This window comes from Phocoena phocoena, chromosome X (assembly GCF_963924675.1).
Source record: "Phocoena phocoena chromosome X, mPhoPho1.1, whole genome shotgun sequence".
Lineage (NCBI taxonomy): Eukaryota > Metazoa > Chordata > Mammalia > Artiodactyla > Phocoenidae > Phocoena > Phocoena phocoena.
The window spans coordinates 100,540,519-100,562,197 of NC_089240.1; the positions used below are offsets into that span (position 1 = coordinate 100,540,519).

The 21,679-nt window shown below is 42.7% G+C and overlaps 1 protein-coding gene across 1 annotated transcript; it reads left to right on the top strand.

The window, feature by feature from the left end:
* The first annotated feature begins 16,367 nt into the window (after positions 1-16,367).
* SLC25A5 (solute carrier family 25 member 5) lies at positions 16,368-19,279 on the top strand. Its single transcript, XM_065900378.1, has 4 exons — positions 16,368-16,570; positions 17,608-18,094; positions 18,326-18,466; positions 18,861-19,279. Exons 1-4 carry the CDS (start codon positions 16,460-16,462, stop codon positions 19,016-19,018), a joined length of 897 nt encoding a protein of 298 aa, XP_065756450.1. The 5' UTR covers positions 16,368-16,459; the 3' UTR covers positions 19,019-19,279.
* The last annotated feature ends 2,400 nt before the right edge of the window (positions 19,280-21,679 follow it).

Consider the following 21,679-nt stretch of genomic DNA (forward strand, 5'->3'; position numbering starts at 1 on the left):
TGCTCCAACCAAAAGACACAGGCTTGCTGAATGGATATAAAAACAAGACCCATCTATATACTGTCTACAAGAGACCCAACCCACTTCAGACCTAGGGACACATACAGACTGAGAGTGAAGGGATGGAAAAAGATATTCCATGCAAATGGAAATCAAAAGAAAGCTGGAGTAGCTATACTCATATCAGATAAAATAGACTTTAAAATAAAGAATGTTACAATAGACAAGGAAGGACACTACATAATGATCAAGGGGTCAATCCAAGAAGAAGATATAACAATTATAAATATATATATGCACCCAACATAGGAGCACCTCAATATATAAGGCAACTGCTAACAGCTATAAAAGAGGAAATCAACAGTAACACAATAATAGTGGGGGACTTTAACACCTCACTTACACCAATGGACAGATCATCCAAACAGAAAATTAATAAGGAAACACAAGCTTTAAATGACAAAATAGACCAGATAGATTTAATTGATATTTATAGGACATTCCATCCAAAAACAGCAGATTACACTTCTCAAGTGCACATGGAACGTTCTCCAGGATAGATCACATCTTGGGTCACAAATCAAGCCTCAGTAAATTTCATAAAATTGAAATCATATCAAGCATCTTTTCTGACCACAACGCTATGAGATTAGAAATCAATTACAGGGAAAAAAACGTAAAAAACAAACACATGGAGGCTAAACAATACGTTACTAAATAACCAAGAGATCAATGAAGAAATCAAAGAGGAAATCAAAAACTACCTAGAGACAAATGACAATGAAAACACGACGATCCAAAACCTATGGAATGCAGCAAAAGCAGTTCTAAGAGGGAGGTTTATAGCTATACAAGCCTACGTCAAGAAACAAGAAAAATCTCAAGTAAACAATCTAACCTTACACCTAAAGGAACTAGAGAAAGAAGAACAAACAAAACCCAAAGTTAGCAGAAGGAAAGAAGTCATAAAAATCAGAGCAGAAATAAATGAAATAGAAACAAAGAAAACAATAGCAAAGATCAATAAAACTAAAAGCTGGTTCTTTGAGAAGATAAACAAAATTGATAAACCATTAGCCAGACTCATCAAGAAACAGAGGGAGAGGGACTCAAATCAATAAAATTAGAAATGAAAAAGGAGAAGTTACAACAGACACCGCAGAAATACAAAGCATCCTAAGAGGCTACTACAAGCAACTCTATGCCAAAAAAATGGACAACCTGGAAGAAATGGACAAATTCTTAGAAAGGTATAACCTTCCAAGACTGTACTAGGAAGAAACAGAAAATATGAACAGGCCAATCACAAGTAATGAAATTGAAACTGTGATTAAATATCTTCCAACACGGGCTTCCCTGGTGGTGCAGTGGTTGAGAGTCCACCTGCCGATGCAGGGGACAGATGTTCGTGCCCCGGTCTGGGAAGATCCCACATGCCACGGAGCGGCTAGGCCCGTGAGCCATGGCTGCTGAGCCTGCACGTCTGGAACGTGTGCTCTACAACAGGAGAGGCCACAACAGTGAGAGGCCCGCATACCACAAAAAAAAAAAAAAAAAAAATCTTCCAACAAACAAAAGTCCAGGACCAGATGGCTTCACAGGTGAATTCTCTCAAACATTTAGAGAAGAGCTAACACCCATCCTTCTCAAACTCTTCCAAAAAATTGCAGAGGAAGGAACACTCCCAAACTCATTCTATAAGGCCACCATCACCCTGATACTAAAACCAGACAAAGATACTACAAAAAAAGAAAATTACAGACCAATATCACTGATGAATATAGATGCAAAAATCCTCAACAAAATACTAGCAAATAGAATCCAACAACACATTAAAAGGATCATACACCACGATCAAGTGGGATTTATCTCAGGGATACAAGGATTCTTCAGTATATGCAAATCAATCAATGTGACACACCATATTAACAAACTGAAGAATAAAAACCACATGATATCTCAATAGATGCAGAAAAAGCTTTTGACAAAGTTCAACACCCATTTATGATAAAAAACTCTCCAGAAAGTGGGCATAGAGGGAACCTACCTCAACATAATAAAGGCCATATATGACAAACCCACAGCAAACTTCATTCTCAATGGTGAAAAACTGAAAGCATTTCCTCGAAGATCAGGAAAAACACAAAGATGTCCACTCTCACCACTATTATTCAACATAGCTTTGGAAGTCCTAGCCATGGCAATCAGAGAAGAAGAAGAAATAAAAGGAATACAAATTGGAAACGAAGAAGTAAAACTGTCACTGTTTGCAGATGACATGATACTATACATAGCGAATCCTAAAAATGCCACCAGAAAACTACGAGAGCTAATCAATGAATTTGGTAAAGTATCAGGATACAAAATTAATGCACAGAGATCTCTTGCATTCCTATACACTAATGATGAAAAATCTGAAAGAGAAATTATGGAAACACTCCCATTTACCATCGCAACAAAAAGAATAAAATACCTAGGAATAAACCTACCTAGGGAGACAAAAGACCCATTTGCAGAAAACTATAAGACACTGATGAAAGAAATTAAAGATGATACCAACAGATGGAGAGATATACCATGTTCTTGGATTGGAAGAATCAATATTGTGAAAATGACTATACCACCCAAAGCAATCTACAGATTCAATGCAATCCCTATCAAATTTTTTACAGAACTCTGTTCCGTAATGACATTTTTTACGGAACTATAACAAATCATCTTAAAATTTGTGTGGAGACACAAAAGACCCTGAATAGCCAAAGCAGTCTTGAGAGAAAAAAATGGAGCTGGAGGAATCAGACTCCCTTACTTCAGACTATACTACAAAGCTACGTTAACCAAGACAATATGGTACTGGCACAAAAACAGAAACATAGATCAATGGAGCAAGATAGAAAGCCCAGAGATAAACCCACACACCTATGGTCAACTAATCTATGACAAAGGAGGCAAAGATATACAATGAAGAAAAGACAGTCTCTTCAATAAGTGGTGCTGGGAAAACTGGACAGCTACATTTAAAAGTATGAAATTAGAACATTCCCTAACACCATACACAAAAATAAACTCAAAATGGATTCGAGACCTAAATGTAAGACTGGACACTATAGAACTCTCAGAGGAAAACATAGGAAGAACACACTTTGACATAAATCACAGCAAGATCTTTTTTGATCCACCTCCTAGAGTAATGGAAATAAAAACAAAAATAAACAAACGGGACCTAATGAAACTTCAAAGCTTTTGCACAGCAAAGAAAACCATAAACAAGACGAAAAGACAACCCTCAGAATGGGAGCGAATATTTGCAAACGAATCAACGGACAAAGGATTAATCTCCAAAACATATGAACAGCTCATGCAGCTCAATATTAAAGAAACAAACAACCCAATCCAAAAATGTACAGAAGACCGAAATAGACATTTCTCCAAAGAAGACATACAGATGGCCAAGAAGCACATGAAAAGCTGCTCAACATCACTAATTATTAGAGAAATGCAAATCAAAACTACAATGAGGTATCACCTCACACCAGTTAGAATGGGCATCATCAGAAAATCTACAAACAACAAATGCTGGAGAGGGTGTGGAGAAAAGGGAACCCTCTTGCACTGTTGTTGGGAATGTAAATTGGTACAGGCACTATGGGGAACAGTATGGAGGTTCCTTAAAAAACTACAAACAGAACTACCATATGATCCATCAATCCCACTACTGGTCATTTACCCAGAGAAAATCATAATTCAAAAAGACACATGCACCCCAATGTTCATTGCAGCACTATTTACAATAGCCATGTCATGGAAGCAACCTAAATGCCCATCAACAGACAAATGGATAAAGAAGATGTGGTACATATATACAATGGAATATTACTCAGCCATAAAAAGGAACGAAATTGAGTCATTTGTTGAGACGTGGATGGATCTAGAGACTGTCATACAGAGTGAAGTAAGTCAGAAAGAGAAAAACAAATGTCGTATATCAACGCATGTATGTGGAACCTAGAAAACTGGTACAGAGGAACCAGTTTGCAGGGCAAAATTTGAGACACAGATGTAGAGAACAAACGTACGGACACCAAGGGGGGAAAACCGCGGTGGGGTAGGGATGGTGGTGTGCTGAATTGGGCAATTGGGATTGACATGTATACACTGATGTGTATAAAATTGACGACTAATAAGAACCTGCAGTATAAAAAAACAAACCAAAAAAACAACTAATACTAAACTTTCTTTGGGTTATTTGTATGGAAATATGTTAATATAAATGTTTCCGACATTACATGAAATTTCTAAAAATCTTATATGTTCTGGTATAATGTTATAAGTCATAATTCTAGTTATTACTTTAAAATGTATATCTCAGAAATAACTAAATTTCCTTGTCAATTGCATTATTATGAACTTTCATCAAATCTTTAACCGTGGTCATTTTTAAGGCTTTTGTCATTTACAGACAGTTCTGGGTATACTCTGATGCTTTTGCAAAAATGTTCCTATAAAAGGGTTTCATCTTCAAGGAATTCATGGAAAAGACTGACAAGTACAGGTTTCTGGTAACTGACTATACGGCTGAACTGAATGAATAAGCACTTTCAGAATTCTAATGGAAAACTGATGAATTCATAAAAGTGCTAACAAAGGATCAAGATAAAAAAATTAATTACATGGGACTGAGTGAACTGATGAGGACGATTATAATTTATGTGACTTTCTGTTTGAATGAAAAAAATCCCACAAGGACTCAGAGGCAGAAAATATACACATCGATTTTCACTGCAAAGTAAAGGAGCTGTTACAGTGGAGGATTCCTGGACTGAATGTCAATATTATGACATAGTATGAGTGTGTTTCGTGTTTGGTAATTGCAATCATTGTTGCTTTTGTTGTGGTCATCCATTTACAATGCTTGGTGTCAGTTTATCTCTTGTAAAAATAAAATACACTGTGTGTGTGTGTGAAAAAATAAAAATAAAAAGTAAAAATGGGGAACTGAGAAAAGAAATAAATTACAAAAAATAAAACAAAAAAAAAAAACAAAAGTTACCACTGTCATAGTAGAACCATCCTTCTTTATTTAATTTGAAGCAGCCTAGGCTTAGAATCTTTTGTTTCTGGAAGGTAGTTTATACCATGACTGCTTCATCATGCCCCAGAAGACCTTTCAGTTGAAGTCATGTATAGTTCAAGTGGCCTGAATTCTCTGCTTTTTTAACTTGCTTTACAAGCCTACCCTGAAAATAAATTATTTAGTCAACTTATTCTCACAACATGTCCCAGTTGCCTAGAAAGGATCAAATAGAACATTGGATGTACACACATACACATACACACACACACACACACACACACACACACACACACAAAATGTAACTAAACAAAAAACACTTCCGTCTAATCATCTCTACTAAATTTTTTAAAATCAAATTTCGGGTTTATTCCACCTTGGGGATTCTATGTCAAGTTTATGTAACTGTACCTTTTGAATAGTGCCTATCTATACATTAAAAAACTATCTAATATTAAGTTGTTAATTTATACACACAGAGAGACTTGCAGTATGTTGAAAGTATTTTTCCCTATTAAATTTATTTTCCAAAGAAAAATGATGTTGGTCATTTATTACTAATCTGAGTTGTAAAACTATGGCTATCTATATATACTGGCCAAAATCTTTAAACTCTTAGAAACTTGTCCTATTGAAATATATCAAAATAACTCATTTTTCCAACCAATGGGCAGACTGTGTTTTATGGGGAAGAGCAGTTAATACACACATGAAAATCTCATCTGTAACCCAATCTGTGAGAGTTTAGAGGATAGCAAATTCTTAACCCAGAATGAATCGTTCATGTTAGTTACTCTTGATTTTCCTTGAGGTGAACAACTTCTTAAAAAATTCTGAAAGCTGCAAAAAATTATTTTAAAACTCTAGTTCTGTTCCTGAAATGAACTTCCAGCTCTTTGCATTTTCTCAGAGGTATGAAGGAAGTGTTCTGCTTTTCCGCCTTATGGCTGGCAGTGGGCACCACAAAACTGGGCTAAGTACTTTAGGAGGATTGTAAAGATGTGTGATGCAATATATTTTTAAAAATAAAATTATTTATTTATTTTTGGCTGCGTTGGGTCTTGGTTGCTGCACGCAGCCTTTTTCTAGTTGCGACGAGCAGGGGCTACTCTTCGTTGCAGTGCGCGGGCTTCTCATTGCGGTGGCTTCTCTTGTTGCGGAGCACGGGCTCTAGGCACGCGGGCTTCAGTAGTTGTGGCTCGCAGGCTCTAGAGCGCAGACTCAGTAGTTGTAGCACACGGGCTTATTTGCTCCGCGGCATGTGGGGTCTTCCCATACCAGGGCTCGAACCCGTGTCTCCTGCATTGGCAGGCGGATTCTTAACCACTGCGCCACCAGGGAAGCCTGTGTGATGCAATATTGACCCAAGAGTAACTTATAGCCTTAAGGAACAAAACATACCTATGCATATGAAGTGACTATAATTACAAAGCAAATACAAGCAAGGGCATGATAATGCAGCAGCAACTGTTTACAAGATCACCGAGGGGCTCCATATAAACTTAGTGAATCAATAATTAAAGGGATAATCACAGGTGAGAGCAGGCAGTTTGGGAGGGAATGAGTCTTGAACTAAGTTTTGAGGGACGTGAGAGGATAATAGTTGGTGAAGAGTAGGTTGGAGGGAGAGTAGGTTGAAGGTTGAAGGAAGGGTGTACGTGGTGTCTCAGAGGTGGAAGGAAGCAAAAGGTATCTGGAATAAGCTGAGAAGACTGGCTTCGTGCATTCGTTCAATGACCGCTTGCACTCCAGGCACAGTGGCACACGAGGCAGCTAAGTTCCTTGCCCACGTTCTAGTGAAGGTGGCAGTCAATAAAAAACAAATCAACAAGTTAGGTAAGTATAGATTGTAATGTTATGAGGGGAATAAACAGGGTGCTTTATCAGAGAACTACGTGGGGAGTAAAGGAAATATTTTAAATCAGGGAGCCAGGGAAAGCCACTATGAGAGGTGATATTTGAAATGAGATCTGAAAAATAAGAATGAACCAACTACATAAAGAACTAGGGAGAAGAACATTCTTGGCAGGGAGTACAGAAGATGCAAACGTGGTACTGGTAATGGGAAAGTCTTGGTAAACAGCAAAGAAGTGAGCGTAGCCAGAGTGTGGTGAGTGAGAATGGGTGAGATGAGGTTGGAGAGAGGGCCAAATCATGTGTGGCCACTTGCCCCTTAGTAAAAAGTTAGATTTTATTCTAAATGCAGTGGGGAGTCATTGAAGGTTTTTATGCAGAGAAGCTGTATAATCTGATTTTCATTTTTAAAATATCTCTCTGCTGTGTGGATAATAGATGGGAAGAATGAGTGGGAAGACCAGTTAAGAGGCTATTACAAAGTCCAAGTAAGAAATGATAGCTTATGGGGAATTCCCTGGCAGTCCAGTGGTTAGGACTCAGTGCTTTCATTGCCGTGGGCCCGGGTTCAATCCCTGGTCGGGGAACTAAGATCCCACGAGCAGTGCAGCCAAAAACAAAAAATTAAAAAAAAATTTTTTTAAATGATGGCTTGGACTAGAATGGTGGCAATAAGGATGGAGAGGAGTGAATGGGTTCAAGATATATTTTGGAGTTTGGACTCAGCAGTATGTGCTGAGCAATTGAATGTAGGGAATAAAAGAAAGAAATCAAGGATGGCACCTAGGTTTTTCACTTTTGACTTGATTAAAAAGGTAGATAATGTTGCCATTTGCTAAGGTGGGAAAGACTGGTGAGGGCTGGAGTTTTGGTGAGAAAGGAATTAAAAGTTCTCTTTTGGACATGTTAAATTTGAAATGCCCATGAGACATCCAAGTAGAGAAGTCAAGTAGACAGTTGACTGGAGCATAGGCTGTTCATGTAATTGTCCAAACCAGTTGTGGTAGACAGAATAATGGCGCCTCCCCCCCCATCAAGGGTGTCCACACCCTAATCCCTGAGAACCTGTGAATATTTACCTTACATGGCAAAAGAGACTTTATCAGATGTGATTAAGGTTAAGGATATTGAGATGGAGAAATTATCATGGCTTATCTGGGTGGACCCAGATAAAGTGGAAGAGGAAGGTGGAAGAGAGACTTGAGGTTGCAAAAAGAGGCAGAAGAAATGGGGCATGAGAAGGACTTGGCTGGCTTTTAAGACAAAGGTGGCCAGGAGCCAAGAAATGGGGGTGGCCTCTAGAAGGTGAGAATTACTCTCAGCTGACTGTCAGCAAGGAAATGGGGACTTCAGTCCTACAACCACAAGGAATTGAATTCAGCCAATGACCTGAATGAGCCAGGAAACAGACTTTCCCCTAGAGCCTTCAGAAAGGGTTGCAGTCCTGCCAGACACCTTGATTTTAGCCCAGTAAGACCTGTGTCAGACTTCTGACCTCCAAAACTGTAAGATAATAAATTTGTGTTGCTTAATCCACTGAGTTTGTAATAATTCGTTACAGCAGCAATAGAAAACTAGTATACCAGAACACTATTGATAATCGTGTCAGAGTAATAGGCATAAACCTGGACTGTCCTGGTCGAACAGGACAAGTCTGTAGTTCAGGAGGGAGTGGTGGCTGGGGTAGAAAGTTGGGTGTGGTCAGCAGGTAGATAGCCTTTAAGCCAAGAGACTGAAGGAGACAACCGAAGGAGACAACCAAAGAAGTGGATGGAAAGAAACTCCTGGGGGAGGGGGAAGCAACAAGAAATGACACTGAGGAGATGGTGGCTAAGGAAAGGCCTCAAGATGTGGAGGAGCTGGAAGTCTTGTACCCTGCTGTTGGGAGTGTAAAATGGTAGGATCATTTTGGAAAACAGTCTGGCCATTCCTCAACTGTTTTAACACGGAGTTACCAAATGACCCAGCAATTCCACTCCTAGGTATCTACCCCAGAGAAATGAAAACATATGTCCACACAAAAACGTGTACAGGAATGTTTATAGCAGTGTCATTCATAATAGGCAAAATGTGGAAATGACCCAAAGGTCTATCAAGTGATGAATGGCTAAACAAAATGTGATATGGCCATACAATGGAGCTACTTAGCAATAGAAAGGAACTGACTATTGACACACAAAAAAAGCATAGATGAATCTCACAGTATATACATTGATATATCAAGTGAGAGAAGCCAGATGCCCCCATCCCCCCAAAAGGGTACTATACTATATGATTCCATTTATATGAAATTCTAGGAAATGCAAACGAATCTATAGTGACAGAAAGCAGATTAGTGGTTGCTTGGGGAGGGATTACAATGGGATGAGAGATAATTTAGTGTGGTGATGGATACTGTTCACTATCTTAACTGTGGTGATGGTTTCATAGGTGTATATGTATGTTAAAAAGTATCAAATTTGGGCTTTCCTGGTGGCGCAGTGGTTGAGAGTCCGCCTGCCGATGCAGGGGACAGGGGTTCGTGCCCCGGTCCGGGAAGATCCCACGTGCCGTGGAGCGGCTGGGCCCGTGAGCCATGGCCGCTGAGCCTGCGTGTCCGGAGCCTGTGCTCCGCAACGGGAGAGGCCACAGCAGTGAGAGGCCCGCGTACCGCAAAAAAAAGAAAAGTATCAAATTTTATACTTTATGTAAGTTTCATTGTATATAATTATACCTCAATAAGACTGATATTTTGTTTTGTTTGAAGCAGTTAACCAGGGATGGAATCCATCAAACGCTTTCTAAGTCTGCCCAAAGGGGCCAGAAACAAAGTCCTTGATTGGTGGGTGGGGGGGTTTCAAATGCTAAGCTGAGGAGTTTAGGATTGATCCACTAAGCAAAAGGTAGTCACTGGTTTCTTGAGGAAACCAGTGATGTGATGAAAACCGGATGTGAGCAAGATTGTTCCAGAAGCTGAAATAGAAATGAGAGACTAGAGACAGGAAGATTGGCCAGCAAATGAGGGGCACCGTTTTCTCCTCAGTGATTACGCTGGTTTGGTGTGGGGTTTTTTGTTGTTGTTGTTGTTTTGGTTTTTGCTTCTTTGTTTGTTTGTTTTTGGCTGCACCATGCGTCTTGCTAGATCTTAGTTCCCCAACCAGAGATTGAACCCAGGCCCTCGGCAGTGAGAGCACTGGAGTCCTAACCACTAGACCGCCAGGGAATTTCCCTCAATGATTACACTGCAAACACAAGTGTGATGTTACAGCCTTCCACACTGCAAATGCAAGCCCGGTCTAAAAAGTGAGTGATTTTTCTGGGGTATCTCTTAGAGTCTCAAATCCTCCTTAAATGGTCTCTGATATGGTTACCAGATTATAAGTAGGGTCCTTACCTGGATAGAGAACTGGCTTACCACCCTACTTAAGCAGGGATGGAGTGATTTGTTCATTAAAACTCAGAGTTAGTCAACCTAAGTTAGTATTTTTCTTTTTTTTAAGATATATATTTATAGGGCTTTTTAAAAAATTAATTAATTTTATTTTTGACTGCGTTGGGTCTTCGTTGCTGTGCGTGGGCTTTCTCTAGTTGTGGCAAGCGGGGGCTACTCTTCATTGTGGTGCGTGAGCTTCTCATTGCAGTAGCTTCTCTTGTTGCAGAGCACGGGCTCTAGGCGCGTGGGCTTCAGTAGTTGTGGCACATGGGCTTAGTTGCTCTGTGGCATGTGGGATCTTCCCGGACCAGGGCTCGAACCCGTGTCCCCTGCATTGGCAGGCGGATTCTTAACCACTGCGCCACCAGGGAAGCCCAGTATTTTTCTTAGTATTAATAAAATCTAACATGTATTGAATGCTTACTATGTATTAGACTGTTTATGCATATATTATCTCATTTAATTGTCCCTATAGTCCTTCAAGGTACAGGTACCATTATCGTTCCCATTTTATACCTGAAGTCATGGAAGTCTGGAGGGGTTAAGCAACTTACCCAAGGCCTGACAGCAAGTGGCAGAGCCAGTATCTGAACTCTAGCAGTTTGGCTGCAGAGCCCACCCTCTTGACCACTGGGCCAAATTACCTCTCTCTTACTTTGTCCCAGATTCCCAAACTCAGAAGCTCAATCCATTCAATCTTATAGATACAAAGGAATAGAGCCACAGAATCTTAGAATTAGACAGGTGCAGAACTCTCTTCCCAGCCAACATAGCAATCTCGTCTACAGTGTCCCTAACAAGTGGCCATTTTACCCCAACTCTTAACATTTCCAGTGACAAGAAGTTCCCCACATAGTAAAGCAACCCATTCCACCTTTAAGTCGCTCTTTTGTTTGTTTGTTTGTTTGTTTGTTTGGTTTTGTTTTTTTGCCACACCATGCGGCTTGCGGGATCTTGGTTCCCCAACCAGGGATTGAGCCCTGGGCCCCAGCAGAGAAAGCACAGAGTCCTAACCACTGGACCACCAGGGAATTCCCAAGCAGCTCATATTTTAGAAAGTTATTTCTTGTTCAGCTGAAGTCTACCTTTGTGACACTTCTACCAGCTGGTGTTGATTCCATATAGAATGTCTTTTTCTCTTCCACCTGACAGCCCTTCAATTATCAAAACAGTCATGATGGCCCTCCTTCACCCAAAGCTCTTTCCCAGTTAAGTCTCTCTCATTCATTCAGCCATTTCTCATATGACATGATTTACAGGTACTTCACTTTCCTGACTGCATTCTTTGAATATGTTCCAGTTTGTTAACGTCCTCTTAAACATGGCATCCAGAAGTAAGCACAAAGCTCTATGGGCAGAGAATGGACTTGAGGACACGGGGAGGGGGATGGGTAAGCTGGGACGAAGTGAGAGAGTAGCATTGACATATATACACTACCAAACGTAAAATAGATAGCTAGTGGGAAGCAGCCACACAGCACAGGGAGATCAGCTTGGTGCTTTGTGACCACCTAGAGGGGTGGGATAGGGAGGGTGGGAGGGAGACACAAGAGGGAGGAGATATGGGGATATATGTATATGTATAGCTGATTTACTTTGTTATAAAGCAGAAACTAACACACCATTGTAAAGCAATTATACTCCAATAAAGATGTTTAAAAATATATATACAATAAAATAAAATGGATAACCAACAAGGACCTACTGTATAGCACAAGGAAGTCTGCTCAATATTCTGTAACAACCTAACTGGGAAAAAATTTGAAAAAGAATAGATACATGTATATGTATAACTGAATCACTTTGTTGTACACCTGAAACTAACACAACATTGTTAATCAACTGTACTCCAATATAAAATAAAAAGTTAAAAAATTAAAACTTGGGGGCTTCCCTGGTGGCGCAGTGGTTGGGAGTCCGCCTGCCGATGCAGGGGACGCGGGTTCGTGCCCCGGTCTGGGAGGATCCCACATGCCGCGGAGCGGCTGGGCCCGTGAGTCATGGCCGCTGAGCCTGCGCGTCCGGAGCCTATGCTCCGCAACAGGAGAGGCCACAGCGGTGTGAGGCTCGCGTACCACAAAAAAAAAAAAAAAAAATTAAAACTTGGGGAAAAAAAAAAAAGCTCTATGGGTGGACCAGCAGAGGCCCAAATGGGACTAAAAGTCTCCTGATCTGTTGATGACCATCATCTTGACCCAACTCAAGACTCATTAGCATTTTCTGGCATTGCCAACTCACAGTCAAGTAAGACCCTCAGTCCTTTTTCACAGATGCTCTAGCTCCTTATCCTTAAATGTCCTGCACTAAATAGAGCATTAGAAACCTTTATTGTGGTCCTTTCCATTTTATAAGCCTGTGTTTATGCTGGACTTTAGCCCTTCTGACTCAGTTCCTAGAGGTTTGTGATACTCTTTGGTCTTTGTCCTTGGAAGCCTAGCCCTCACTGTGTCATCTATACCCGTACTTTCAAAATTTGAGCTCATCAGAGGATAACCTGGAAGGGCATTTAATTGATTAGATATATCTCCCTTTTTAATTTCTCATTGGAATTTTTCCAAATTGTACAGGTCTGAATTTTACCTTGGGAATCTCTCACCCTCCTGAGCTATCTTTCTGTTTGGAACTTGGCCAAGAGATCATATTTATCTTTTCTCTGATCCTTCTGAAGTCTAACACACACACTCCACAGGTTGCTTAACCTATGTGACTATGCCGAGCATTCTTTGGTTTGACAGATCCAGACCAGTCAGTCTTGGTCAGTTTCCCTTAGATTCTTGTCACTTTTACTTTGCTAACCAGATCTTCCTTGTTTATTATCAGGATTAAGCCTAGTGTAGCAAGTTACGTCACTGCTTCTTCAGTGTTCTGAGAACTGTAATTATCAGTAAGAGAGTAAAGAATTTATCCAGTGTGTTGCTATCAGAATAATGAAACCTACAGCAGATATTCAGATGGTTTGTCCCTGATCAACATTTCTAGTCTAGGTGATGGCTTTATGAAGTACTATTCATAGCTTTTATCTATCTAGGCAATCTCTAGATATGCTTCCACAATGACAATCACTTTCATCTCTCCCTTTCATTTTCATGGAATGCTTTTCACTCTCCCACCAATGAATTGTTCTCCTTCTATATGGTATCTCTCTGAACCAGGTTTACCCTTCCTTTTCCTGATGCCAGTCAGAAGTCCCATTCCATCAAGTTTGAACAATACCTATCAAATTGTGTTTTCTTGCTTGCATTGACATTTTACATTCACTTTATTACCCATACTCTGGGTGTGTTAGTACATAGATAACTGAGGCCTTAAGTATCATTTCTGACCCTCTTCCTTGTTTTTTCTGAGAGTTACTAGGCACTGCCTTAGCTTTAGTTTCTCTTTCTTAATTATACATGTATTCTACACAACTTCCAGAACACAATAGTTACTAACACAGAACTCCCACTATGTCTCACTGGAGGAATTTGTTTTTGATGAACTGACTAGCCATATATCATCATCAACATCATTATCATTGACATTAGTCTCTATCCTCCTGGACTCTTGCTACTGGTTTCTTTTTTTTTCCTTTTTTTTTCTTTTGACGTTTTCATTTTTTTAACTTTCAGAAATAAAAATGTTGCCCCCCAAAAACCAGTATAAAGAATTTCCATGTATCCTTCACTCAGCTGCTCCAAATGTTAACATCTTACATAACCACTATAACTAAAAGTACTATTGGTAGACTATTATTAACTAATCTACAGATATGTATCCAAATTTCAATAGTACCATCAATGTCCTTTTTCTGGTTCAGGATCCAATCCAGGATCACACATTGCATTAACCTGTCATTCTCCTTAGGCTCCTTTAATCTGTGACAGTTCCTCAGTCTTTGTCTTTCATGACCTTGACACTTATGACCTTGACACTTTTGAGAACACCTGACTCCTTGAGGTACACCTGGTCATTGGCAACCAGGAGAGCTCCAGCTCACAGTAGATTTAGCAAAATACCGAGTCATGACATGGACTCGCTTTTAAATGTATTTCATCTTCAGTAAAACTATACTTAAGCACCCAAAGACTGAAAAGGGACAAGTTCTATGTAGTTATTTGATCATCTTTTTGTGGAAAGAGAGAAATCTAACAGAACGATAAATGTGGAGGTGCTTGAAACAGTAAAAGAGCTTTGGACTAGAATATGGTAGGGACATCATGCTCAAAGGGAGTAGCAGATGTGGCCAATGAAAGGTAGAAAAAGGTACATAGGTGATGGTAAGGTGGGTCAGAGTAATTAATATTTTAATAAAAATGCATTCATCAGAATGTCAAGAGTTCAGACCAGAAAGGTCTTGAATTGTATTTTGAAATGCATTCTAAAACCCACCTCCCTCTAAACAAAATGCTCCAGAGACTTTTTGTTTTAGCTGTTCATTCTCTCACCAGTAGAGGTAGAGGATTGGCTACCGCTTTCAGAGAACACACTCTGTCACTGAAATTGCACACCAAGGTCATTTCTGTATCCAGCTGCATTTCTATTATAATCAGCTAACAAGAGCCTAGCGGCCTCTCGAGAATACAGGTCAAAGATAGCCCCCAGGATCAACAAAGCTGGAGTGAAAATTTCACTTCTTTGAAAACTTGCTATGTGTGCTCAACACTTCGGATTGCTGGGGTTCTCGGGAAGACTAAGGAATTGCAAAGTATACTTAGAGGAAGGACCTGACATTCCTGGAGGAATCCTAGAATTGGGTCCTTTAACGGGCAGATCTGGAGAAGGTGGGAGAGGGCAAGAAAGTAAAGTGAGGGGTATGCCACCTATGTTTTCAGTGTGCTGGCTACCTAGGGCTCAGCTGCAGTTGGAGTTTTCAACAGTTATCCTTACTTTTATAAACATGGTTGTGATTACTTACATAGGATTTGTGATGACACTCTCAGCTCCTGTTCTGAATCTGAGGTAGTGTACTCAAGCTAACAAGTAGGTTTTTAAGGACGTGTGTGGCAAATGCTCCCCCAGTGCAGAGATTAAGGGACTCAGTAAGCACTTGTTCCTTGACACAATGGGTGTCAATCTAGTTCTATTGATTCCTCTAAACTTTTCTGGAGTTCAGGAATCTACTCAATTCAAGAGCACGTTACCTGGGGTCCAGGCACCCAGATACCAGTCTAATTCACACAACCTCTTAACCTTAACGGTACAACCTCTATCTTTGGCTTCTGGCTAAAATAATTTCCCCACCCACTCCCGAGTTCTTTGGACTCTCCTCTGCCGATTCCCGGCAAGATCTCCGTTAAACTGCATTTGCAAATCGGGGTCTGGGGCACGCTGACGGTGTCCCAGCTCTGCTGTTCCCCAGTTTCCTCTAGCGTCACCCGTCAAGCTCCAGGGCAGTGCTAGGTCTAGGGTGAGGACAGTGAGGCACTTGCCTTGGTACCAAATGTAAGCGGGCGCTAAACAACTCAGTAATCAAGACGAATGATTATTTTAATGCACTATTTTAAAATATCAAAAGGAATACAAAAATCCATGATGAACAACGTTTCGAAATTTATAATAAAGACAGGCTCCCATCTTGCACTTGTAGGGTCCTGCCTCACTTGCCTCACCCTCATTCCAGCCCTGGGGCTCCAAGTAAACTCTATTTACAAAAACAGGCGACCGGCCAGAGCGCCATACTTTGTCTACACGAGTCTTTCTTTCTTTAAAATATTGCATTAAATATTATTTATCTTGACTACCAAGTTTGGGAGGGGGGTGTTTGTTCTTTGGAGTCCCCTTAAATATCGCGCCTCACCCTTGTCCAGGCACGTCGTGACCTCCCCTCCCTCCGCGCCCCCAGGCCTCCCCCAGGGTCCCGCGTCCGGGCCGGGTACTCTCTGGGGCCGCCCCTTCCTCGGGCCAGGTCAGGCGCTGCGGGCGAGCCGGGTAGACGCGGAGGGCTGCCGGTGCCCGACTCCATGGCTCCTCCCTCCGCGCGCTGAGCCACTCAGCGGCCCCGGCGCCCGCCCCCGACGCCGGCCGCCCGGGCGCCGGCCTCCCCTATATAAATCGGCCATTTGCTTCGCTCCGCCCCAGAGCCTCGGAGTCCAAGCCGGTTTCTTACTGTTCCCGCAGTCGCCCGCCTCCTCTTTCCTTCCAACATGACAGATGCCGCCGTGTCCTTCGCCAAGGACTTCCTGGCAGGTGGAGTGGCCGCGGCCATCTCCAAGACCGCCGTAGCGCCCATCGAGCGGGTCAAGCTGCTGCTGCAGGTACGTCCCGGAATCCGAGAGCCCGACCAGGAAGTGGGGGGAGGGGGTCGCGCGGGAAGCGGTGCCCCAGGGCCTGGGGAGAACGAACCCTCTGGACCAGTCCAGGGAAGTGGCAGCGTGGGAGCAGGGGTGGCCGCAGGGTCGGACCAAAAGGCAGACTTGAGGGAGATGCTTTAGTGATCTGAAGTTCAGGATCTAGGAAAGGGTCAGGGGCGGAGGGTCGGGGGAGGAAGCCCAGGGCCTGGGCATCCCGGAGGCAGCGAATTCGGATGGGACAGCCCGGGGGTGACTGGCTCCCGGGCCTTGAGGTCAAGGGCTAAGCCTGAAAGCCGGCGCTGAAAAGAGGGACACCTGCCCTTACCGAAGACCTCAAGGTCGCGGCAAGGAGATAGCAGCCCCGTGGAGGCCGTGCGGCCGGTGGAGCTGCCTCACAGCCGGCCGCCGCGCTCTGACCTAGCCGGGCCGGAAGCCGGCGCAGGGAAGCGCATGTCCCTTCTGCGTCCTCCCCCGCGCAGCCGCCGGCGCGTCCCCGCGGCCTGGCGTCCTGCGCGGCGCGCTCTCCCGCTCCGGCTCTAGAGGGCGCGCCTGCACGGGCGTAGGGGTGGTGGCCCACGGGTCACCTCCAGGAGAGGAGGGGGGCCAGAGCGGGAGGGAAGCCGCTCCGGGGACCCTGAGGCGTAGGCCACGGTCACCAAGGTGACTGCGCCCGACGTGGGCCTCGCCCAGATGCTTCTGAACCTGGGTCTGAGGTAATGACTTTTCTCCGAGGCTTAAAGGTCACGGGTCCGCTTGAGGGTGCCTCCTCCCCATCCAAAGGGATGGAGGCTTAATTCTTCTAAGGGTGCAGATCACCTCTTCCACCTGTGACAGCGTCAGAGGTTTGGGGGGCGTCCAGCCTGTGTGACATAGAAGACTAGATTTGGGGAAAGTGGGAGCCAGGTAACCTTTAAGGGTGTCTATTGAGATGATATATTCCCCTCGCTTTTCCCTTCTCCGTGGTTATAACTCTCCCTGTTGGCCTCCTCCTTATCTGTCAGGTGCAGCATGCCAGCAAGCAAATCACTGCAGATAAGCAATACAAGGGCATCATAGACTGCGTGGTTCGTATCCCCAAGGAGCAGGGAGTCCTGTCCTTCTGGCGTGGTAACCTGGCCAATGTCATCAGATACTTCCCCACCCAGGCTCTCAACTTTGCCTTCAAAGATAAATACAAGCAGATCTTCCTGGGTGGTGTGGACAAGAGGACCCAGTTTTGGCGCTACTTCGCAGGGAATCTGGCATCAGGTGGCGCCGCCGGGGCCACATCGTTGTGTTTTGTGTACCCTCTTGACTTTGCCCGTACTCGTCTAGCAGCCGATGTGGGCAAAGCTGGAGCTGAAAGGGAATTCAGAGGCCTTGGTGACTGCCTGGTTAAGATCTACAAATCTGACGGGATTAAGGGCCTGTACCAAGGCTTTAACGTGTCTGTGCAGGGTATTATCATCTACCGAGCTGCCTACTTCGGTATCTATGACACTGCGAAGGGTAAGTTTGCTGTGTGCTTCAAAACTGTGTTCTCATGAGATCATTTATAAGATCGTCGTGCCATCCTAATTTTCCAGGAGCCAGAGATTTCTTTGTAATTGCCGATGGAAGCCACGGTCACCCAGTACAGCCCTTTGTGTACAGATGAGATGTTGGGGATGAGGGGATGTGGCAGACAACAAGTCAGGAGGACTCTGCTTTCTGGTCAAAGTGTCTCTTTTCTATCCTCAGGAATGCTTCCAGATCCCAAGAATACGCATATCTTCATCAGCTGGATGATCGCACAGTCCGTCACAGCGGTTGCTGGGTTGACTTCCTATCCCTTTGACACAGTGCGTCGCCGAATGATGATGCAGTCAGGGCGCAAAGGAAGTAAGTTCCGCTTGAGCGAAAGACGAAGGTGTGGGCATGGAGCATGGGCACAAACTAGCCATGCCTGTCTTTGAAAATGGCAGTCTGTTGAGATCGCAGATGGGGTTGGTTGGTCTGTGTCTACTGCACAGTTGCCTTTGAGTGGGCCCTTTGGGTGCTTATGCCCAAGAGGCATCCATGGTATTAGAGGTTAAGACCAGCGGGTAGTCTCCATATCCCTGTTGTTCTCTAGTCACCAGATTAAGATTTCAGTGTTGCCCACACTAATGTGTCAGTGTTGGGTTTTTAAAAACTGACATTGGCTCTTAGAGGTGGGGCTCTGGTTTAGTCTAGTTAAACCTAAGGATATTTCATCAGCCTCAGGTCACCAGCTCCTTGTCTTTGTCCTTTGCAGCGGATATCATGTACACAGGCACACTTGACTGCTGGAGGAAGATTGCCCGTGACGAAGGAGCCAAAGCCTTTTTCAAGGGCGCGTGGTCCAATGTCCTCAGAGGCATGGGTGGTGCTTTTGTGCTTGTCTTGTATGATGAAATCAAGAAGTTCACATAAGTTATGTCCTAGTTTTTCTTCTTCTGTGAACAGGCATGTTGTATCATGTAACATATCTTGAGCATTCCTGACAGACTGTTGGCTGTCTATTTATCAATGGCAACTATTTACTGGTTGAAAATGGGAAGCAATAATATACACCTGACCAGTTTTCTCTTAAAGCCATTTCCATGACGATGATGGGACACAATTATGTTTTTTATTTTAGTCACTCCTGATGAAATAACAAATTTGAAGAAATAAAAAATACCTGAAATATAATTTTGTTTGTGGTTTATTTTCATATAAAAGTACATTTTATAATTCAGTAAGTGCTGTGTTTGAGTAAAATGCTACCTGTTTAATAAATGCTACAGTATCTCCTGAGGTGAAGCGTTTTCTTCTACTTAGCGAAGAATAGCTCGGTCGCGTGACCCATCAGCATTCCCAATACATTAGCAAAGTGAAATTCAGACCCAAAGCATCCAAAAAACCATTGGTCCATTGCCTGTGGACAGTCATAGCTGATGAGCTTTCTCTAAAAAGTACTATGTACCCACCTTTCCTATCTTGTGGTTATTAATCAAGAAATATAAGCTGAACTGTTCACTTTAGAATGGTGGTTCTATGAATTTCACCTCATTTCAACAGAAGTATTGTAAAATATAAGGTGGTAACAGCTAGCAACTTTTGTCCAGTTGCCTTCCCTCATCTATCTTCACCTGTCTCAAGTCATTTTAATTTAATCCTGTTCAAAGCAGAGGATTAGAGCTGGCACAGTTACACGGTGCTGAGATGGCAGTGCTGTTAACGATTATGGAGAGAGCTGCCACGACCTCAAAACTCATTTTACAAAGAGAAAATGGAGCATCTGAATCTTGCCTAACATGCAAATAAGCCTAGTCAATGGAGGACATTTGTTTTTTTTGGATAAACCTTTAACTTGGGATCCATGTGAGAGTGTTTGCAATTTCTGTAGCTCTTGATAAGTCCTCAGAAATCCAGTGGATCTTACCTGTAACACGAGATTTGTATGAAGAATAAAGCACCATGGCTGTCAAGCCACAACATTTCAAAGTAGAAAGTGATAGGATAGGTGGTCCATGTGCACAGGTAAAACATTCCTGAGGAACATCTCGCACGCTGGCATGTCTAAGTGCCACTCACAGACGGGGTCTGCATCACAGGCATTGGTGCCCAGGGGATCGTAGAGTTTATGTGTCCCCCGGCCAAACACCTTAATTGTAGTATAGCTTAGTTGTTGAGAACTCTTCACAATGTATACATATCGAATCGTCAAGTTGTATACCTTAAATATATACAGTGTTTACGTGTAAAAGGTGTGGTGATAAAGTTGTTAAAAAAAAAAACCCAGAACTCTACTGGCATCAGGCCTGGATTCTGCCACTTGCTCTGCTGTTGGGTAAGTTATTTAATTTCTCTCAGCCCCAGTTTTCCTCATCTATAAAATGAGAATAATAATGCCTGCCTCCAAGGGTTGTTTCAAGGATTAAAGAATTTATGTAAAGCATCTACCATAGAACATACATAATAAACACCATAAATGGTAACTGTGATAATCATTATGAGACAGTTAAGATTTCAGGGACTCCAGAATCGGAAGTACCTGGATTTGAATCCTGGCTCTGCTGCTTATTTAGCTGTATGGCCTTGGGCGAGTCACTTATCCTGGGTCTCAGTTTCCTCGTCTGTAAAGTGGGGATTTAATAGTGCTAGCCATATTTCCTAGGGGTGTTGGGAGTGAGGGTTAAGTAATGTAAAGCATGTAGAGCAATCAATATGGCGCCCGGCATCTAGTAAGCACTCGTGAGTTTTTCATAATCAGACATCCATTTTGTTGAATGAAGATCTGCCCAAGCAGAGAACTACTTAAAAATGAATTCAAATCCACTTTTCTTTCTCTGCAACAGCCTACACATACTATTTTTTGCAGAATTTATATAAAATAAACTTCAGCTTAGGTCTTTTTCAGAGAATTTGTTCCTGAAAGGGGATAAGAGGCTCTCCACTTAGGGCTGCAAACCACAATACAAGAGAACCCAAGCCCCCTTTATGGTTATTACAATAGATGTGGACTCACTGAGCTGGCAGCTATTAAAATAAACCTAGGACCGAGCATTAATGATCAGAAAGAAAGAAGTGGCGCTTCCTACAATTGGGTGGCTGACAGATGAGGTGTTTTTTTCCCTCTCTCTCTTTCTATTCTTGTTGTTCAATGATTTTTGAAATTTAATTTAAAGACAAAGTGGTTTTAATCTCTCCAAGCTGTGCAGGATAGTGCTATAGAATTCATTATGTCCATTATGCTCATGTGAACATTGATGGTACACAATCTTAGCAACCCCCTAATTTATGCCGTTGTTTTGTTACTATTCAAAGCCTAACAGCATCCGTGAAGCCTGATTCCAGGTGAGAGAGCCAGAATACAGGTCAGCTCGCACACAGCCGTGCTCCCCATTCCAGGGGCCACTCCGCCCAGTCACTGAAGGCAGTGTGCTCCGGGTGCTCCAACCGCTGGAGAAAGAAACCAGGGGTGTCTCCCCACAGGGGCAGTTGTCGTGGATGGTAAGTCATTTAAGCCATTATTTTTGTATTAAAAGAGATGCGGATATGTTAGAGAGTCTATTGCACAATTTGAATGTGTTTTAAAGGGGCAAAGAG